Source organism: Monodelphis domestica, chromosome 1 (assembly GCF_027887165.1).
Source record: "Monodelphis domestica isolate mMonDom1 chromosome 1, mMonDom1.pri, whole genome shotgun sequence".
NCBI classification, from domain to species: domain Eukaryota; kingdom Metazoa; phylum Chordata; class Mammalia; order Didelphimorphia; family Didelphidae; genus Monodelphis; species Monodelphis domestica.
In genome coordinates, this window is record NC_077227.1 from 266148063 (window position 1) to 266171218 (window position 23156).

The following is a 23156-nucleotide window of genomic DNA, read 5'->3' on the forward strand; positions in this document are numbered from 1 at the left end:
TTTGAGAAAATTATTTTAGGAACTGTTCAAAGAATGGATTAGAATGGGTCAAGATGAGGCAAGATAACTAATTAAATAGTGACTGTGACAATACAGGTGGAAGTTGGTAAAGGTCTAAACTAAGATGGTGGCTTTGTGGCATGTGAAATAAACATAAAAATGTAAGCCCTTGATGTGACAAAATTGGGACATTGATACACTGCTGGTGGAGTTGTGAATTGGTCCAACCATTCTGAACAGCAATTTGGAATTATTCACAAAGGGCTTTAAAAGAATGCCTGTTCTTAATTAATCAATAAAAAATTAAAAAAAAAAGAATGCCTGCCCTTTGATCCAGCCATACCACTGCTTGATTTGTATCCCAATGAGATAATAAGGAAAAAGACTTGTACAAAAATATTTTTAGGTGCACTCTTTGTAGTAGCAAAAAGTTGGAAAGTGAGGGGATGTCCATTGATTGGGGAACGGTTGAACAAATTGTGGTATATGTTGGTGAAAGAATACTCTTGTGCTGAAAGGAATAAAGAACTGGAGGAATTCCATATGAAATGGGACAAACTCCAGGAATTGATTCAGAGTGAAAGGAGCAGAACCAAGAAAACATTGTATGCAGAGACTGATACATTATGGCACAATTGAATGTAACAGACTTTTCTACTAATAGCAATGCAATGACCCAGGACAATCCAGAGGAACTTATGAGCAAGAACGCTATCCACATCCAGAGAAAGAATTGTGGAAATGGAAATGTGTTACAAAAATATGTGATTGATCACACAGTGTGATAGGGATATGATTGGGGTTTTGATGTTAAAGGATCACTCTACTGCAGAAAGGAATAATACAGAAATAGGTTTTGAACAATGATACATGTATAACCCAGGGAAAGTGCTTGTCGGATTCAGGAGGGAGGAGGAAAGAGGGAGATCATGAATTATGTAACCATGAAAAAATATTCTAAATTTAAAAAGGAAAAAAAAATGTAACCCTTGCCTGCACATACACATTAAGTCAGGACACCAACAAGTCATGTGATTAAAGGGCTGCATAGGCACCTGGTGTTCCGATTTCTGGAAAGGGTTTATGGAAGTCTCCATGTGGGGGGATGAAGTGTCTGGAGTCAGAACTAGGGACCCAGACTGTTTAGTTAGAGAGTTCCAGTAGGAGTGACATCATGGGCCTTATAAAGAAAGGAGGCCAGGCAGTAGCATGCTCTCTTGGGTGCAGAACTCTTCCTGAACATAAGTTATCTCTCTTCTCTCTGCAGTGCTTAATGTTTTGCTTGAACCTCTGCTGGATACTGCACTGGGTAGCATGGCAGCATTGTTGTTGTTTTTTTTTAATAAGGGCAACCTGATGCTCCTTTCTTTTCCTTCCTTCCTTCCTTCCTTCCTTCCTTCCTTCCTTCCTTCCTTCCTTCCTTCCTTCCTTCCTTCCTTCCTTCCTTCCTTCCTTCCTTCCTTCCTTCCTTCCTTCCTCCCTTCCTTCTTTCCTTCCTTCCTTCCTTCCTTCCTTCCTTCCTTCTTCCTCCCTCCCTCCCTCCCTCCCTCCCTCTCTCCCTCCCTCTCTTCCTTCCTTCCTTCCTCTCTCTCTCTCTCTCTCTCTCTCTCTCTCTCTCTGTCTCTGTCTCTCTCTCTGTCTCTCTCTCTCCCCCTGCCCTTACCCCCAGCTTTCTCTCATTTCCCATACCTATCATTTGTGGAGTCTTGTTTCTACCTCTATGATATCTCTTGAATCTCTTGCCTTTTTTCTACCCACTTATGATTAAAATTTTCTTGGGGACTGTATATTCTTTTATAATTATTTATTATCAAAAGCTGGAGGGAGGGAGGGAGGGAGAGATAGACAGACAGAGACAGAGACACAGAGAGATAGGGAGAGAGAGAGGACCCCAGGGCCACTGGGTCCTAGGGAAGACATTTGAAAAGATAGAGTGAAGAACCTAAATAACCTAATGACATTTTGAAAGGGAGCTAAAGATTGGGGCTAATTTTTTGTTCTTTGGGAATCCCCTAACTCCTTGCTTAAGATCTTGCTATAGATATGTTAAAGGAGGAAGAGATAAAAGAAGGAAATTCTAGTGTCCATAACTGGAAAAATACATCTCTCCCCAGAGGAATTTGGAAATTCAGGAAGCAAATCTTTCCCTTATTTTTCCTTTTCTCTCTCTCTCTCTCTCTCTCTCTCTCTCTCTCTCTCTCTCTCTCTCTCTCTCTCTCTCTCTCTCTCTCTCTCTCTCAAAAAACTAGTAATAATGAGAAGAGGGGTAAATATGCAGAAGTTCACCTAGGACTAAGGAACACAACAATAGGATACTCTATTCAATCTGGGGAGTGATCACTATAATTGAGTTAGGCTAGCTGTGGTGGTCAGTAAGCCTTAAAGTATAGAGACTAACTCAGGAGAGTTAAGAGGTATGATGTACTTAGATAATATTAAGATTTATTGGCAGGAGCAGCTAATTGGATCAGTGGATAAAGAGACAAACCTGTAGACATAAGTTCCTGGATTCAAATCTGGCTTTGGATACTTCCTAGTTATATGGTTCTAGAGAAGTCACCTCAATTGCCTAGCTCTTACTATTTTTCTGCCTTGGAATCAATAGCTACTATTAATTCTAAGATTCAATTCCAAATCAATTTTTTAAAGACTTCTTGGCAGCCTATCTGATCTGCATTTAATTTGATTATTACATCCTCTTATGTATATACAAAACCTATTCTACAATTAACTTCTATATCTCTCTTTACATGTATAGTTACTCATAGATATTCTGAATGTGGTTCCCTTATGTGCTAAATTGTGTCTTTATATTACATATATTGGACAACTAGATGACACAGTAAAGTGCTGGCCCTGAGATCAGGAAAATGTGTCTTCCTGAGTTCAAATCTGTCCTTAGACACTTCATAGCTATGTGGACAAGTTACTTAATCCTAGTTGCCTCAGTTTTCTCATTTGTAAAATTAGATGGAAAAGAAAATGGCAAACTACTTCTCTATCTTTGCCAAGAATAGAGTCATAAAGAGTTGGACATTACTGAATAACAACAAAAATAACATACGCACATGCATACACACACACATACACATACGCACACTCAAGATTGTGCTTCAGCTAGTTCTAATTATTAATCCAATAGTTAAATTTTCATCATGAGCATTTATGCCTCAGAAATCTGTAATCATTATGAATCAGGGTTTAATTTATTGTTTTACTTGTTTTATATTTATATATTTAAGGAAGTATTGATAATTCAGAACAAACTTAAAAAATGTGTGTGAATGCATTTTTCCCAGAGATCCCAACTGTTAAACATTTAACCAGTACACCCTATATTGATCACAATAAACACTGAGTCAAGCAGGAATGCAGTAAAAGGTTACAACGGGAATGAAGTCACCACCACAGTGGAGGACTGGTGCCTACAGGCTAATAATAGTAGTATATAATAATAATTGTTGCTCTTATTTGGCTGAGAAATGAAGAAGAGCTAAGCTAGCAGGAATGGTAGGGTATCGTATGTTTATTTTTTAATTTTTACATAGATAATTTGGACATGTTTCATGTAATAAGAAAGGAATCAGTAGAGATGGAAAACTAGAGTGTGAGAGGGAATGATAATGAAGGCTATTTGCTGTATGAGATTGAAGCTTTTATGTATATGTACATATGTAGTTTTTTTAAATTGAATTTTATTTTGTTCAGTCAAAAAAATTATTGTCCTTCAGTTGTGTCCAACTCTTTGTGACCTCTTTGGCATTTTCTTGGCAAAAATACCGGAGTAGTTTGATATATCCTTTTCCAGCTTATTTTAAAGATGAGGAAACTGATGCTAATAGGGTTAAGTGACTTGTCCAGAGTCACACAACTAGTAAGTGTCTGAGGCCAACTTTGAATTCAGGAAGTCTTCTTGGCTCCAGGCCTGACACCCTATTCATTGCACCAGCTAACTACCCTAACAATAACTGTCATTTATATAACAATTTTAGGTTTTCAAAATACTCTACATCCATTAGTTCATTTGAGCCTCACAACAATCCTGCAAAATATCACCTAGTAAATCATGTATGTGTTCCACTGTTTTTTAAAACAAAGGTAAGACCTTAGTTTGGGGACCTCTCAGGACTTGACTAATCTTCCCCAGATTCCACTTGCTGTATACTTTTCTTATTCCCAGAAACTCTTATGAGGAGTGAACAAAAAGGGAAATGTAATCGGCATTTTGTTAGAAGCCCCTACGTGTTGCTGAAGTCAGCAGAGTTTGTAACATCTCACTGGGCTACCTACAGAACGTGGCTGCTATTGTGCTCAAAGGAATAATGAACTGGAAGAATTCCATGGGGACTGGAACAACCTCCAGGAATTGATGCAGAGTGAGAGGAGCAGAACCAGGAAAACATTGTACATAGAGACTGGTACACTGTGGTATAATCGAATGTAATGGACTTCTCCATTAGTGACAATGCAGTGATCCTGAACAACCCAGAGCGATCTACAAGAAAGAACACTATCCACATTGAGAGGATAAACTGTGGGAGTAAAAACACTAAAGAAAAACAACTGCTTAATGACATGGGTCAAAGGGGATATGATTGGGGATGTGGACTCTGAATGAATATCCTAGTGCAAATACCAACAACATGGAAATGGGTTCTGATCAAGAACACATGCAATACCCAGTGGAACTGTGAGTTGGCTATGGGAGGGGTGGGGGGAGGGGAGGGAGGAATAGAATATGATTTTTGTAACCAAGGAATAATGTTTGAAATTGACCAAATAAAAAAAAAATTTTTAAAGAATGTGGTGGCCTTCTCAGGGCCATTGGAACTAGAACTTGAGGCTGCTGCTTTCTATATGATTCTATGTACCTTTCAACAAATCTCACTCTCTCGGTAACAAGTCTTTCTTGATTACTCATTTCCTACCTCTTAGAGTTAGTTGGCATGTTTTATAGATAGTTTTCTGACTTGGAAGGAAAGAAAGTAGAGTTCATTAAATACCTAACTATGTGCTAGGTACTATGCTAAATTGTGTACAAATATTATCTCATTCAATCCTCACAATAGCCCTGTTATGTTTATACTATTCATATCCTAATTTGTAATTGAGAAATTAAGTGACCTACCGGTGTCACACAGCAAGTAAATATCAGAGGTCAAATATGAGCTCGTCTTCCTGTCTCCTGGACTAGCTCTCTATTGACTACACGACCTAGCTGAGATAGGACTTTCTTATAATATATTAATTATGCCATTGTAAATTAGTGACCATCATATACTACATTATCCTTTGGTATGATTAGAGTTGAAGGAAGATGTTACCATTAACTCCAAGAAATTCTTTATGAATCCTTTTAATTTCATCTTACTTGAAATCTTCGGGGTGGATGCTTCTTAATAATACTTGTTTCTCTCTTTTCCACTGATATATCAAAAGACATGGGCCTGGGCATGTTAAGATCTGAGGAGAAATAAGAAAATGACATTCATCACATGTATTTTCCTGTCAGTTCATGTGGATCATTTACAGTTTGACTCTCAGTATTGGACCTAGATTTGGGAAGGTCTGGGTCTGGGTTCAAATTTAACCTTAGATGCTTACTACTTATATGATCCTGAACAAGTCATTTAACCATCATCTGCTTCAATCTTCTCATTTGTAAAATGAAAACTCTATTAGCACTTATATCTCAAGGTTGTGGTAATCAAGTGTGATATTCGTAAAATGCTTTGCAAACTTTAAAGTGCTATACAAATGCTAGCTAGCTAACAAATTATCACATCTTTCCAATTACATTTAAAAAATTTTCTAATCTAGAGATAGAATACCATGATAAAAACAAACTAAAACAATAGCTATGCTGTGGACCCATTAGGGGCCACAGTAATAAAATATTAGACCCAGTAGAGGAATCATTTCTTAATGGCAAGGTCTAAAAATTCTTTGATGTAACCTTAAGCAAGATGCCTTGCACAATCTTTTTCTAAACGATGTTTGTTATTTCATTGGAAAAACATAAAGAAGGAAACAAGCATTTATTAAGTACCTACTATGTGCCACTTTACAAATATTATCTCATTTGATCCTCATAACAACTCTGGTTTTGTTGTTATTGTTATTATTCCACTGTTTCTTTGTGTCCATTGCTACGTGACCCCATTTGGAGTCATCTTGGCAAAAGAGACTAGCGTAGTTTTCCACTTCCTTCTCCAAATCATTTTACAGATAAAGAAACTGAGTCAAACAGGGTTAAGTGATTTGCCCAGGGTCACACAACTAGTTAGTGCCTGAGGCTGGATTTGAACTCAGGTTTTTCTGACTTCAGGCTAGGCACTTTGTTCACTGTGCCACATAAATGCCCCACAACCCCTTTGAGGGATTCCCTATTTGTATTAATGGGGACTTAGCTATAATATTTATATTATAAAGAATATTTCATTTGAAGTATGTGTACATCATACAATCTGCATATACATTATATAACACAAAATAGAAATTTAAAAATGAATGCAATAAAAATGAAATAATTGATCATGGAGACAGTAGAGAACAATTGGAATTTACTGAGAAGAGAAATCACTGCATTATGTGATTTGACTTTATTGTCAATAATGTCAATATATTGACATTATGTGATTATGAGCTGACTGAAGAATGAATTGGGGAGGGGATTCTTGAGGCAGAGAAATAAATTAGGAAGCTGTTGTTAGAATCTAGGCAAAAGAAAATGAAGGTATGAATGAAGGTGGTGACTATATGAGTGGAGAAAATGAAACAGATTCAAGATATGTTATTGTTCAGTTGTTTCAGATGTGTCCACATCTTTTTGTCCCCATTTTGGGTTCTTATCAGCAAAGCTACTGGAGTGGTTTGCCATGTCCTTCTCCAGCTCATTTTACAAATGAGAGAAATGAGGTAAACAGGATTAAGCAACTTGCCCAGGTCACATAGCTAATAAGCGTCTGAGGCTGGATTTGAACTCATGAAGATGAATCTTCTCAGTTCCAAGCCCAGAACTCTATTCACTCTGCTATCTAACTCGATTCAAGAAATATTGAACTATAAAAGAAAAAGATATATGAAGGTATAAAAAAGAAAGAGATATAAAAGAAAAAATTTGGCAACTAATTGGCAAATCAAAGATACCAACAGTGAAGTTGTGATGCTGAGTGACTGAAAGAATGTTGGTGCTCTCAACATTGGTAGGGAGGTTTGGAAGAGGGTTGGATTTAGGGGATAAAGATAATGTAATATCTCTAATGTCACAATACATCCAAACCACTTATCTTGTACAACTCACTGTCTTCTTCCCAAAATGAAAATGAGGGCAAAGGGTGCCAGCTGTTGCCTTTGGAAACCACTCTCCTAATGCACTGCTGCAAAGTGATCTGGGGAGAAAGATGAGGGTTCTGGGGGTAGGAGAGTGATACCATTTCAGCTTGGGCTGTAGGTGTCTGGGTCAAGATTAAGTTTCTAAGTTCCAGGAGAATTTTGTGCTTGCCTCAGAGCAGTGTGTATAGCCAAGAAAGTCAAATGGGAAGAAAGTTGATAGATATGGGTGGGTGTGGCTGTGCTGCAGACAAGCCCAAGCCAATCCCTTTTTCCCATCCTCCAATTGGTTTGATCACACACCTCCTTGGAATTAGGGAATAATGCTCTTAAGGTTCAGTCACAGTCCCAACTTTGGACACCACAAATATTTATTAAGTGCTTACTATATATATGTCACCATCCCAGGCATTGGAACTCTAAAGTAGACTAAGCAACTAAGCAACTAAAGTTGCTTTCCAGAATCAGAGATAAGAACTAAGTGTATCTTTTGAGGAGTGAATCCCCAGCAGGGACTTAATATATCCTATCATACATCAATTGAATACATTTCATATAAAGAAAATGGATGAGTAACAGAAATATTCAAATCTTAGAAAAGGAGCTGCTCTTTCTACTTAAATAAACTATCACTAATGAAAGGAATCAATTTCCCTTTTCCCTAGGTTATCCTCTGGATATAGCTATAATCAGTCTGGCTGAACAGATAGGAAACGCCATGAGCAAACTTGTAACCTCAATATATCATTTCCTTATCTTATTTTTAAAGGTGGTCTAAAGAATTATAATATGAGAAAACTTAAAAAGTACACGTCTTTGGAGGACCTGGGGTCAAATCTGGCCTTAGATACTCCCTATCTGGGTGACCCTGGGCAAGTCACTTAACCCTGATTGCTTAGCCCCTGCTAAAGTTTCTGCCTTTGAATTGATATTAAGACAGAAGGTAAGAATTTGGTTTGTTTGTTTTTAAGTGCATTTCCTGGATTTTTAATAGACCTTCTCTAATTTTGAGATACTTTATCCACAATCTCCTCAGTCTTGCTTTGCATTTCAATGGAAATTCCAAGAATGTTTTTTGTTATTGTTGTTTGTTTTTAGTATCAGACCTATTGTTTCATTGGCATAAGGTACTCCAGGTAGGGAAAATTCTTCTACACTTGTGAATCTATAATTAGTCTGCACTAGTTGTCTGGGAACTGAGAAGCTGCCTCGCCCAGGAGTCACACAACCAGTAATTACCAGTGCTTTTCCTTATGATGAGATTTAATACAGCAATGGCTTATTTGTCTCTATAATTTTAAATTAAACAGGTTTCTCAGGTTTATTTTGTAAGCAGCACAAAACAATCATAATTATGATGATCCATCTATCAAACGTTTATAGAAAATATTAAGATTTTCAAAGGACTTTACATCTATTAAATACCATGTTATCACCTTCGATCATTACAATGACCCTGTGAAGTAGAGACTATTCCTCTCTCTGTTTTATGGATAAAGCTAAGAAAGACTGAGTGACTTGCCCTGGGGTCACACATCTAATGCATCTCTGAGGAATGATTTGACTCCTTCATAACTCCAAAGTCTGCACCTATTCATTATTTCACATAACAACAGATGCTGTATGTGGAACTCAGTAATTACAATGTTTTTAGTGAAAGATTCCCAGATGCCAGCTAGATCTCAAATATTACTATTAATTTCTCACTTCTGAATTGGACTTTAAGCCAGTAGCACCCATTATCTATCTCACTTTAGCTTTCCAATACCAATTCCAATAATGTGTGAGGCATTCAGGGCATATTAATATCTTCATTTTACAGATGAGCAACCTGAGATATGTAGAGATTTAGTGACTTCCCTATGGTCACAGAATTAGTGTTTTAGCTATGTGTGAAACTCAGCTCTCCTGAATAATAGTTAATGAAGTTTCCATCACTATAGGCTACTTATTCTGGTATTTTGAGTCTATATTATTATAGCTTACAAATAACATTATTATTCATATTTAAACACAAGAACATTTTAGAGCCTCTCCTGATAAAGTGTGCCTACTTTTCCTCATTAATTGCAATAATTTCCTTGGGACAAACAAAAACCTCTATTTCTAGAGGTGGAATTGAGGCATAAATGCATCTTTGCTGGTGAAAATCTAATGAGAAAATCCCATTCTATGATTAGGAAATTGAAAGATATATCAAGTACCCACAGGCAAAGAAGAGAAAATAAGCCTATTGTGGGAACAGAGTAGTACCATAGGGCAGCTAAGTGGTACAATGGATAGATAGATAGAATCTTCCTAAGTTCAAATCTGGCCTCAGATACTAACTAGCTATGTGACCCTGAGCAAGTTACTTAACCCTGTTTGCTTTAATTCCTTATCTGAAAAATAAGCTGGAGAAGAAAAATGGCAAACCACTTCAATATCTCTCCCAAGAAAACTCTAAAGAGGGGTCATTAAAAGTCAAATATGACTGAATGGCAATAAGTAGCATTATGCATGTGAGTTTCTAAAATAGTTATTAATTATGGAATAATTCTTTCTAGTTTAGTAACTCCACTAAAGACATTCATTTCTCTTAGAAACCTTGCATAGAAACTCAAGACCAAAAAGACACTAAAGGAAATGCTTGCTTTTAATGTATTTTGAAAATAACCAACAATAACTTTTTCTCAAAATGAAATTTGCATTTTAAGTGCTTTGTCAGAAAACAATGGGAAAAAGTTACTTAAAATATCCCAAGATAATTTATAGTCACTTTAGGGTTGATTACTATAATCAGAGTTGAGGAATTTCTCCTCTTAACCTGAAGACGGATAGAGAGAAAAAGAAAATATTAAGAAAAGAAAGAAATGTCCCAGCCACTCATTTGTTTTCCCCCTGGAATCAGTAATTTGAAATTACTCAAAACATTTCAACTCTATTTCATAGGTAATATAAGATATTATAAAAGATTTTTTCTTAGGCCCTGACAGATGATTATTACTGAATTTTATATGTATCCACAATGCTAATGGCATAATATGTACTGTGTATAAAAATAAGAAACAGTAAAATGAAATTTATCAAAATGATTTCACCAAACTCTTCATTCAGAACTGCAAAAAAACAAAACTTGCATCTCTTTCCAAAAAAATAACCTCCTTTATTCCCCCGGACATAAATTGGCAAACTTTAACTTGCAATACATTCTACTATTTTTTCCAATTATATTCAGAAAATTTCAGTTCTACATAAAAACAGGCAAATAAGTCTATTAATAATCTTCCTTTACCTGGAATAATAGCAATACTATTTTTATTTTTACCTGAAGAATATCTTCCATTCTCAGTCTCCCGCAGTGGAGGCAGCTGCTTCGGTGATTTCTTCTGTCCTTGTAGTTTTGCAAATGGATATATACTTCGTTTCTCTAGATTGTCAATGAATGGCACCTCCCTGTGGTTGACTGGGGAAGATAATGGGCATTTATCTTGTATAGGGGCCACTTTGGTCACCCTAGGGTAAGCCTTAGAATGTTTTGACCCCATTTTACTTTAAAAACATTATAAAAATACGTGTGGATGAGAATGAGGAGAATCTTGGACTTTCAACTTGCCCTGTTATCAAGGTACTTTCTTTCCAGTTGCTTTTAAAGTAGTATTTTAGTTCAAGACATCTTTCTGGTTCTGCCTCATTACACACAACCCCATTGGGCCACTTCCTGGAAGGCTGGTTTCTATGGTTACTCCCCTACTAACTCCTCCCTAGTCATTCCTGAATCAGAACCTTGTTAAACATTGATTTGATTGGGCTTTCCTTTGGAAGGATTAGTATAAGGAACACAAACCTCTATTAAATATTAGACAAATCTCTTAATACCAGAAAAAGCCTTAGTCGAGGGAAGGCTTAGAAAATTCAGTTTGTTTTTTAATTCTACAAATACAACTAATGGCCTACTATGTGCAAGATGGCCTACACTGTTCAAGATACTGAACATATTTCAGATGGAAAACATACTTCTTGTCCCATATGACATTTACAGAAATAAATATCATTTAAAGGCCAAATGAGACAGGAGAAAAGAAGACAGATGGACAAGAGAACTTCAGGAAAACACATTCAGTGTGTGGGAGGGAAGACATGAAGAAAGATCTTGCAGTGAGGCAGCACCTGAAACTGGGCTTTGAAGTAAGAAAAAGGATTTCAATAGGAAAGCAATGGAGTGGGGAAACTTTCCAATGTGGGGTATGGCCTTTATCAATGGATGTGTGGAAGCAGAAAGAATTTGGGAGCAGATAGTAATGTATTTTGGAGGGGATGTAGAGTAGATGAAGGAGAGTGATGTAAAATAAGGCTGGAAAGAGGAGTTGGACCTATTGTTGTTACGCCAACTTCAGAAGTTTGTGTTTGATCCTGTAGGCGTCAGGGAACCCTAGTTTTTATTTGTTGTTATGTATGTTGTCATCTAATTTTTTTAGAAGGTCAGATGTGCATGAAGGAAGATTCTGGCACATTTTTTCTAGAGATACAGATGGATTAAATCTGTTGGCCTTTTCTACTGTGCTAATGGGTCCCTGGGAGAAATTTGGGATGAGATTTACAACAACTTTTACATATTATAATTAGATTTAGTTTCTTGCATGGGTTAATTATTATCTATTGGCCATGTTGTTGATATAGTTTATAGTCAATGTTTACAGGATCTCTAAAGTATTTCTAATATAGCTAAAATCTTTTCTGCAACTGATTGGTAATGGTAAATCAATCACTAGAGTCTTTGCAGAAATATGGAATTGTGTGTCTGGATAGCTAAGCAAAGGTGATATATGACCTAAACTTTAATTTTCTCTAGGCACTTGCTTTCCTCTATCTATTCATCTGTGTAACTGTATAACAAGTGCTACTTAGTAAGACAAGTACCATAACATAATAAATTGATATTATAAATGGAAACCTCTCTAAGAGATTTCTAAGTCAGGGCAGCTGAATGAAATCTGTATTATCACCTTTTAAAGTGAATCATTGAACAGCACCATTAAGTAGAAAGCTCAAATATTTACATAACTGGGCTATGTTGAAGATAGCAAGTATTGATTTCAAATCAGTTCAACCAACATTTATGCATTTGACCCTGGAAAGATTCAAAATTTAGATGATATTCACTCTCTCCTGTCACAGGGCATACAGCCCAGTGTTGTTCAATTGTGTTTGATTTTTTGGCTTCCTATTTGGGGTTTTCTTGCAGAGATACTGGAGTGGTTTGTAATTTCCTTCTGCAGCTCATTTTAAAGATGAGGAAACTGAAGAAAAAAGGTTAAATAACTTTCCCAGGGTCACACAGATAGCAAGAGTCTGAGGTCAAAATTTGAACTCAGATTTTCATGCCTCTAGGTCCAGTGCTCCATCCACTGTAGACCTATAGAGTCTAGTAAGGAGATATAATATGTAGCTATAATCCATGGTTTAGAACTGCCTGATTCTGGGTCTGATCTTGGGACCTACTCCCATCCCAAATTGAATAATTCTGTCTGGTGTTGTTCTCAGGGCTTACTCTGGGAAAATCTCCAAATATAGTTTATGTGCCATTTCTCCATAGATGTGGTTCCCAGATCTCAGGCAATCATTCAAAGCAAGAGACATTTGTGTGTATGTGAGATATGGGAGTGGATTGTGAGACAGGCTGTATTTTACAAGTTCAGAAAATGTAAAAGTCTCCTAGAAGCACATGAGCAATTTCAGAAAACACACAAAGCATTCCCAATACCTTATAATCAATACCATTTTCCTCTTCTGGTGAGTTCTACTTTCCAGGGACCTAAAATCCTCCAGATTCAGGGCACCCCATGGAATCACATCAAAAAGGAAACACTCTTACTAACAAATAGTGCTCCTCTCTTCTGCCAAATTTTATTTACACTGGGAAGAATGCAGCCCTTTTGTTCACATTTATAATGCCATCTTGTGGTCTGGACTCCCCCAAAAGGGATAAATGTTAAGGTCTTCAAGCAGACAATACTCCTATACACTGGTGAATCCCTCCTTTATTCCAGAATCTCATATATTAAATCTTAAATCTTAGAGTACTTCTCTGAAGATCTGAACTCCCCTAGAAGGAATTGCTAAACAAGCACTGACTTGACCCTTAGCAAAGGACAAAGTCCAGATCCATTATTCCTTTTATGTCATCTCTTTACTCCCTTTCTCCCAACACCAAGAACCATATTTGCCATTCTTTTCTCTTTCTAAAAAATATGATGCACAGAAATATTCCCATTCTTTCGATAGAGGATTAAATCCCTGAACTCTTGAATTTGAGACTACTCACAAAGCTACCCTTAAAGCTGTAGTACTAGTAAAGCTGTAGCCTCAGAAATCCTGTTACAGGGCCATTTGCAAGATCATATTTGCCTCTGCTACTGCATCTCCAAGAAACTCCCAATTCTCTACTCCGTTGTACCCACTCTTGCCATTTTTTTTTTGCTAGAAAAGTATCCACTCAGATACCAGGCTTCTGTTATCTTTCCTTTGACAATTAAAAAAAAAAGAGAAAGGCAAAATTTCATGTTCAGCAATTCCTGATTTAGGCCACATGCTTTTGCTACAATGATTCCCCTTCCCTTCCGTCTCATGCCCTGCTTGCCTCCACTTTCTCCATACACATTTCTTCTATGCTTTCAGATTTTTTGGAAGAAAAGTGGGAAAAGAATAAAGGCTAAGTTCTCCATTATGAATCTTTTTTCTAAGCTCAGAATAATGGAGTAAGTTCTCCTCACAATAGTCCAAACTTCCATTGGCACAAGACAAGCAATTCATTCTGAGTGTGGTCATGTTCAATGAGACATACCCTTTAGGCTGTGGCAAAAGATATATCTATGTTCTTCATAAGAAGATATAATCAAAGCCCCTCACAAAAGTTTACCACCCTATAGGCTAATGAAGGAACTTCCTTGAATAAATCTTGTCACATTAAAAACTTACCTTATAAAAATCACCATAGTACAGAATGGTAATACAATATACAGAGTGCAGGACTTGGAGTCAGGAAGATAAGTTTAAATCATGGCTTTGGCACTTTCTACTTTGTTACCTGGGCACACCACTTAACCTTTTTAGCCTCAAGTCAAATCAACAAAAATTTATCAAGCACTTACTAATTGCCAAGCAATTGTGCTAAGTGCTGGAGATACAAATAAATTTTTAATAAGAGTCCCTGCCCTTTTCCTTCTTTCCCTCCTCCCTTTTTCATCTATTAAAATAGGGTTAATAATAGCACCTTCTACACAAGGTTATCTCAAGGATCAAATAAGATAACATGTAAATTGCTTCACAAATATTAAGGTACTGTATAAGGTCTAGCTTTTATCATTATAATTAAAGAGAAATACAAATGAGGATTACTTTGACTCAAAGGTTCTTAGATTCACCAGAGTTGTAAATTAAGTGAACAGAAACTCACTCTATCCTATCCTATAAATGTTCATTAACTGAACATAGCCATAAGAAAGCTATTTAAATATCTCAAGAAATTAATTAATTTCTTTGGTAACCCATTTTAAATAATCAGCAAATGTATCTTTAATTGAGTCCAAAATCTGTCTTTGTACAGCACTGAATTTACCCTGAGAGATCTAAGGTTCCGGATTTGGTTTGAATGAATATTCAGACTATAATTATGATAATTACACATTTCCTGAGAATCAAGGACATATGATGACAACAGAGTAGGTTCCCTGACTTCCCAGATGAACATTCTTTATCCTGGTAGAAGCCATTATCTGTATTATGAAGAGTTCTTATCAAGCCAAAAGAATAATAACCCTCTTCTCATAAACTTTATTCATCAGGCATATACTAAATGCCAGGTCAGCCCAGGTGACCTTTGGGCAATCATAAAAGCTGTGCCTATGTGAAAGTGCCCTCACTTTCTTATAAAAATGTTCTCCCAGTTTGTTACTTTCCTTCTAATTTTGGTTGCATTGGTTTTATTTGTACAAAACCTTTTAATTTTATATAATCAAAATCATTCATTTTACATTTTGCAATGCTCTCTATCTCTTGCTTATTTTTAAATTCCTTCCTTTCTCATAGATCTGACAGGTATACTATTCTGTGTTCACCTAATTTATTTATGATTTCATTCTTTATATTTAAGTCATTTACCCATTTTGGATTTATCTTGTTATAGGGTGTAAGATGTTGATCTAAACTTAATTTTCCCCATACTGTTTTCCAATTTTCTCAGCAGTTTTTGTCAAATAGTGAGTTCCCAAAAGCTGGGGTTTGGGGGTTTATCAAACACTAGCTTACTGAGGTCATTTACCCCTAGTCTATTCCATTGATCCACCCTTCTGTCTCTTAGTCTGTACTATATTGTTCTGATGACCACTGCTTTATAGTACAATTTAAGATCTGGTACTACTAGGCCCCCATCCCTCACATTTTTTTCATTATTTCCCTTGATATTCTTGATCCTTTGTTCTTCCAGATGAACTTTGCTCTAATTTTTTCTAATTCTATAAAAAAGTTTTTTTGGTAGTTTGATAGGTATAGCACTGAATAAGTAGATTAATTTGGGTAGGCTTATCATTTTTATTATATTAGCTTGTTCTACCCAGGAGCAGTTCCTGGGGGCTGTCAAGTCATGATGTCTTGACATGGTCACACATGGAGGCCAGAAGGTCACAAAGTGGCTCTTTGGCAGGATGGAGACATCCCCTCCCCCCTCCCCCCCATGTGATTTCTCTCAATAGCATCCCTTATTATTAGATCTGCTATGGTTATTGTTCCCTCACCAGCTTCAGGAAAAATAATATAAGAGCAAAATACTTGCACATTATTCCCCCAGAATACCACCAAAAGATCATACTTACAAAACCAAACAAAAAAGACTATCATGGCTTAACTTCTGCTTATGCATATAACTCCTAACAAAGCTGTGCTCAGAAATTTCCCACTCCCATGCACAGAACAAATTCTCCTAAGCCATCAATCACTTCAGGGAGAAGGTAGTACATCATGCCTCAGTAACTTGATTTACCAACTGAAATCCATCTCAGGAACTTCCCATGAGACTATGAAAAATGATTAGTTTAATATTAAAGCTGAATTGTATTTCTATTTCCCCTTTGGTCTATCAACTTGGCCACAATGTTTGTTGATTGTCTTCACAGAATGTTAATCAGAAAATTTGTTAAAAGTTAATATATCAGGGGCATCTGTTTAGCTCAGTGGATTGAGAGCCAAGTCTAGAGATGGGAGGTCCTAGATTCAAATATGGCCTCAGACACTTCCCAGTTGTGTGACCCTGGGTAAGTCATTTAACCCCCATTGCCTAACTCTTACCACTCTTCTGCCTTGGAATCAATACATTGATTCCAAGACAGAAAGTAAGGGTTAAAAAAAAATGTAATGGATCACTTATTCAATTATTTGCATTTGAACATGTATGTAGAATGATGTAGCTGTGTGCCAAAAAGTATGTAATCCCACCTGATCATAGAGAATGATCCTTGTGATCAATTGCTGGAATCTTTTTGCTAGTATTCAATTTAAGATTTTTGCATCTATATTAATTAAGGAGATTAGTCCATAGTTTTCTTTCTTGGTTTTTGGTCTGCCTGGCTTTGGAATCAGTACCATATTTGTTTCATAAAAGGAATTTTGTAGAATTCCTTTTCTTATTTTGTCAAATAATTTGCATAATATTGGGATTAGTTGTTCTTTAAATGTTCGATAGAATTCACTTGTGAATCCATCTGGCCCTGGATTCCCTCACTTTCTTATTTATCACATAGATAATTTTTTATTGGTTTATTTTCTAAGACCCCTTTCTTATTTTATTTTATATTGACAACCAGACCATAGGGAGTTTTGTAAGAATGCTTCCTAAAGTCCACTAAAATCTTCCATTAATTCAGGTCTCTAGAACTAAGCAAACTCATCAAATCTTTCTCCTACTGGACAATGTAGTGAGAATAAGTCTTGGCTTAACTAATCCCATTTTGTTTTAAGTCTCCATTTTGTGACTGAGTAGCTAGGTGACATAATGATAGATTACTGGTCAAAAAGTCAAAGTCAAAATGATATGAGTTGAAATCTAGCCTCTTTCATTTACTAGCTGTGTGACAAATATTTATAAAAAGTGTGTAGCACATATTAGGCACTATATAAATGCATATTCTCTTCCCTTATAGCTCTCATTGCTGTTTTTTTTTAAACCCTTACCTTCCGTCTTGGAGTCAATACTGTGTATTGGCTCCAAGGCAGAAGAGTGGTAAGGGTAGGCAATGGGGGTCAAGTGACTTGCCCAGGGTCACACAGCTGGGAAGTGTCTGAGGCCAGATTTGAACCTAGGACCTCCCGTCTCTAGGGCTAGCTCTCAATTCACTGAGCTACCCAGCTGCCCCCTCATTGCTGTTTTACAAATTGTTTTTCTGAAATTAGATAAGGCCTTGAGAGGCATAGTTCAGCAATGACATGTCCTCTAAATTTGGTAAACAATAATATGTGTGTATCACAGTTATGGTAAACAATTTTCAATGATGGGATACCCCACCAATTAGGGAATGGATGAACAAGTTGTGGTATATGATTGTAATGGAATACTATTGTGTCATAAGGAAAGAATAATTTCAGAAAAACTTAGAAGTACTTATGCAAAGTGATGCAAAGCAAGGTGAGCAGAACAAAGAGAACCTTGTATACAGTAACAGAAATATTATACAATGACCAACTGAAGAAAGGACTAAACTATTATTAGCAATGTAAGGACCCAAGACCACCTCAAAGGACTCATGATGAAAAATGCTATCCACAGTCACAGAAGGAACTGTTAAGTGTATGAATACAAGTCAAATCACACCATTTCTTGTCTTACTTTAGGAATTTTTTTACATGTGTAATATATATCTCATTTCATGACATAAGGAATATGGAAATGTTTATTGAGTGACAACACTAGAATAATCTATATTAGATTGTTTACTATTTGTGGAAGAGGGCTGGAAGTGTGGGGGGGAAGGAATTTGAATTACAAGAGGTCAGAAAACAGTTGTTAAAAATTGTTTCTACATGTTGAAAAAAAAAGGAATAGAAGGTTAAAAACCCACAAGTAATGATGCATATCCCCAAATCTGGTGAACAACTTACAGATACTTGCTAATGACATTCACTTTGATTGATAATTTCCTTTTATTGTAAACTTAGGTAATGAGTATTCAATTAGAACTTGGGTAATGTCCACAACTAAGAAACCCACATGTGATCTACAGTCTTCAGATTTATCTTGGGTCAGGACTGAGACTGGCTCCTGTGTTTCCCACACATGAGACTCAAGCAGTACTGATTGACAGAAATTTGTTTAGAAGGAGACACAACCTCAAACTGGGCAGAGCAGAAACTTTGTCACTGAATACTAGTATAAGACACATTAACTGAGAAATTAGACTGGTGATTTGGCCCTACTCTGGTTAATGTTTGCAGATAACAGGTTTGCACGTATTTGATTAACAGTTTAATTGCCTACATTGAATCTGTAGGCTGATTACTGTTTACATCATGCTAGCATAGGTAATGGTAAATCATTTGTGTGTATGTGTGCACCTCCAGTTACAGACAGCTCCTTGCATACCTGAAAATAGTGATCATCCTACCTCCCTAGTCTTTTTGAGGCTAAAAATACTCACTTCTTTTAGTTGATAATTTTACATAATTTTTGAGTTTCTTTACCATTCTGGTGTCTTCTCTTGGGCATGTCCCTACTTTTCTTTTTTTAACTAAAAGTTCTTCTTAATTGTGAACGTAATAATCATCAGCAAAATAAATACTTCAGTATACAAAAGGTTACCACCCTAATTCATCAACTTTCACCTGGTGTATTGCAATAATTTCCTAATTATTTTCTCTGCCCTAGATCTCTTCTTACTCCACATAGCTGCTAAATTAACTTTTTTTTTAATAGCACATGTTTAACCTTGTCAAGACTCTACTCCTTAAGTCCAGCAACTTCTAGGATCAAATATAGATTCCAAACAGCATTTATAGCTCTCTTCTTAACATGGACAAATTTATATTTCCAGTCATCTTACGTGTTATTCCCCTCAACGAATTCTGTGATCCATTCAAACTGATGACAAAAAGTAAATAATAAAGAAATCATTTGATGAGTGTATAAGAAGAGATTAAAAGCTGGTATGAAGTCTAACACAAAAAAATAATAATAACAATAACTTGGCAACTTTATTTCCTGATAGAGGGAGGAGAAATAGAAAAAAAAAATCTGATTATATATTCATGGGCTCAAAAATCACTGTTGAAGTCAACTACAGCCATGAAATTAAAAGATGCTCTTTGGAAGGAAAGCTATAGCAAATCTGTACAAAATACTAAAAAAGCAGAGACTTCACCTTGTCAATAAAGATCCATCTAATAAAAACTATGATTTTCCAGTAGCAATGTATGGCTATGAGAGTTAGACTATAAAAAAAAAAGCTGAGTACTGTACAATTGACACTTTTGAATTATAATGCCAGAAAGACTTATGAGATTCCTTTGGACAGCAAGGAGATTAAATCAGTCAATATCTAAAGGAATTAATTAGCACTATTCACTGAAAGATCAAATACTGAACTTGAAACTTTAATACTTTGGAAACATAATTAGAAGATAAAACTCATTGGAAAAAACCCTGATTCTGAGAAAGATTGACGGTAAAAAGGGAAGGATATGGCAGAGGCTGAGATAGAAATATAGTGTCATGGAAACTGTGAACATGATCTTAGACTGAAGTTTAAGAGATAGTGGAGGGCCCAAAAGGCCATGAAATTGTGCATTTTCTTTGGCCTAGTAATAGATCTATATCCCCAAAATATCAAAGATAGGGGAAAAATACCTACTTGTACAAAAATATTTATAGCAGCTCTTTTTGTGGTGGCAAAACTGAAAAATAAGGCAATGTCCCTTAACTGGAGAATGGCTGAATAAGTTGTGGTATATGATTGTAACGGAATATTATTGTACCCTAAGAAATGGCAAACAAAATGATCACAAAAACCCTGAACTGATTTATATGAAGTGATGCAAAATGAATTGAACTGAACCAGGAGAATATTTTACACATTAACAGCAATAATGTACAATAATCAACTATGAATGACTTCAGTATTATCAGCAATGCAAGGATCCAAGACAACCCCAAGAGAATCAAGATGAAAAGGCTATCCACCACCATAGAAGAAAGTCTGAATGGAGATCAAAGTATACAATTTTTCACTTTTTCTCCATGAACTTTTCTCTTGTGTAAGCCAAATGTGTCTTCTTTTACATGATGAATATAGAAAAATATATATATATATATGTATAGTACAACCTATATCACATTATCACATTACCTGCTGTCTGGGTAGGGAGTAAAGGGAGAAGGGAGAAAATGTGGATTTCAAAATGTCATAAAATAATTATTAAAAATTTTACCACCATGTAATCTGGGGGGAAAAAAAAGTTTAATTATGGAAAAAAATAGTGGAAAATAGAAGGGCCTGGAATACTATGCTCCACAGGGTCATGAAGAGTTGGGCATGACCGAACAACAATCTATAATTTCTCCTACATGATGCTCTGCCTCCTGACTCCATGCTTTCCAACTGGCTATTGCCTAAAGCTAGAATTCTTTTTCTCTTCTTTGGCTCCTTAGAATAATTGGCTTTCTTCAAGACTGAGCTCAAGGGTGAACTTCTGTAGGAATCCTTTCGTTCTAGCTAGATGTTAGTCCCTTCTCCCTTGAGGTTACCTTGAATCTGCTTTGTAAGTACTTTGTATATATCCATATGTATTTATGTTATATATCTCATTAGGACTTAAATTCCTTGAAGACAGAAACTGCTTTTCACTTTTTCTTTGTCTTCTCTATGCTAACCACTGTGCCTGACCCCATAGTAAACCATTTCAAATTTTAAAAAATTAATTTTCTTTAAAAAGATGATTATACAAGAAACCATGAACTTCTGTCCTCCTAACTTTCAGTTTTCTTATTTCTGTCACCAGGCTTTACTGCATATGACCAAATCAAATCACCTAAGATGGGGAAGCCAAGAGGCAGGAATCTGCTCCCAGAAGACATGCTGTATTACCTTACCACAAGTTTGAGAACAATCTCTTTTCATAGACCCTGTAGGTGAAAACAAATCGGACTAGTCTCTCTCTCTCTCTCTCTCTCTCTCTCTCTCTCTCTCTCTCTCTCTCTCTCTCTCTCTCTCTCTCTCTCTCTCTCTCTCTCTCTCTCTCTCTCTCTCTGGCAGCATCTTGGAAGTGATGGTCTTGTTCACCTCTTACAAGCACTATTTACTGGGCTAGGTATGTGTGTAAAGGGCTACCTGCCTCCTCCCCTTTATGCCCTCTAGCCCTGAGAAATGGACTTGGGGTTTTGATCTGTTTCATTTGTTCTTTTCAGTTATAAAAACAAGTGATGGACTCCCCAGACTTTAGAGCTTGAGTCATAGTAACCTTGGGGTTTAAATTATGTTTTGTGGGGAAAAAGCACTTAAAATGAGGTATGTTACATTTAATGTCAAGAAATAGTTTCATTTGTCACCTCTCTGTCATTTTACCTAACTTTCCACTTGGTTGTTTTCACCCAAAAAAGACTGATTCACTTTGAGTGGGTTATGAATTTTATTTCACAAAGTATTAATTCAATTATTTTCTTTCCTTTTTTCCTGATTGGGAATTGATTGATCTCTCTCCTACTCTGTGGCTCTAACTTCTTCAATTTGGCATGATTAGCATTCATCAAAATAACATTTTCTTCCATTATGCTTAGAGTTTTCCTTATTCTTTTGGCCATTCTTTTGACTCATTTGCTTACATTTATTATTTTTCCTGGCCTCAGACAGAGGCTATTCTTCAAGACTATTTTTGACTCCTTGTTCACCTCTGTACACATACTCCATCAAGTCTTATGACTATAATTACTATCTTTTATATAGATAACTTCCAATGTACAGCATATATCTCCAGACCTAACCCAATGCTCCAATACCATATTAATCTTCTTTGAAACATCTGAATCCTCAACTATATAAGTCTGGAGATAAATCTTTCCTTTCATTTTTCCACTCCCTTCCCCAATTTTTTTCTCTTTTCATCTCTGTATTAGTGATAACATTCTTTCTTAACTTTCTATAACTATTGTCAAAAAGTACTGGTCTTTTCCTTCAAGATGTTTCTCCAATTTGCCTTCTCTTGGTTTTCATAGTCAATAATCTGTGTCTCTTCACTTCAGAATTGATTTACTTCAGCCTTTAATTATTTTACTTGAACTACTTTAATCAATTTTTTCTACTTCTATTATATCCATAGTCTAATATATATATATATGTAATTGCCAAGCTGGTTTCCTAAAACCTTACTTCAATAAATTTAGTTTTAGTTTTCTCAAAACTTTCCTAAAACATTATTTTCACTGTCACAAACCACAACCTCCACTCAAGAAGCAATAATGGCTTCCTATCACCCAGTCAAATGAAAATACATCCTTACCCTGCTTTTCCAATCTTATCTCTTTCCCCATTTCCCAAGATGAACCCATGTTCCTGTGATCATGTAAAGACAATGCTAGCCTTTACTTATTCTCCTCCCAATACAAAAATGTCTGTTTCTATATCCCTTTATAAATCCTTCTCATGTTTCAATGCCCAGCTCATTCTTTAATATCTTCTTTCTATTGTAAATAAACTACCATAAATTACATTCTATTTTAGTAATTTATTTTGGGATTTAGAAATTAAATCTCTGGCAACCACAAATTAAATATTAAGTCCAACCTAAATTAAATTTAACAATAATTACAA

The 23156-nt window shown here is 36.0% G+C and overlaps 1 protein-coding gene across 7 annotated transcripts in view; it reads right to left on the reverse strand.

Moving 5' to 3' along the window:
• The window catches only part of CCDC198 (coiled-coil domain containing 198), an 84639-nt gene extending 73594 nt beyond the window's left edge, over positions 1–11045 (reverse strand). For all 7 annotated transcript variants that reach the window (XR_008914986.1, XR_001626729.2, XM_016428621.2 and 4 more), the window contains exons 1-2: positions 10640–11045; positions 5372–5463 (exon numbers count right to left, since the gene is read on the reverse strand). Coding sequence is in view for 5 of the 7 variants with exons in the window: in XM_016428621.2 (XP_016284107.2) it covers positions 5372–5463; positions 10640–10859 (312 nt within the window). In the remaining 2 variants the exon portion in view is untranslated. The remainder of the gene's footprint in view (positions 1–5371; positions 5464–10639) is intronic.
• Between the last annotated feature and the right edge of the window lie 12111 nt (positions 11046–23156).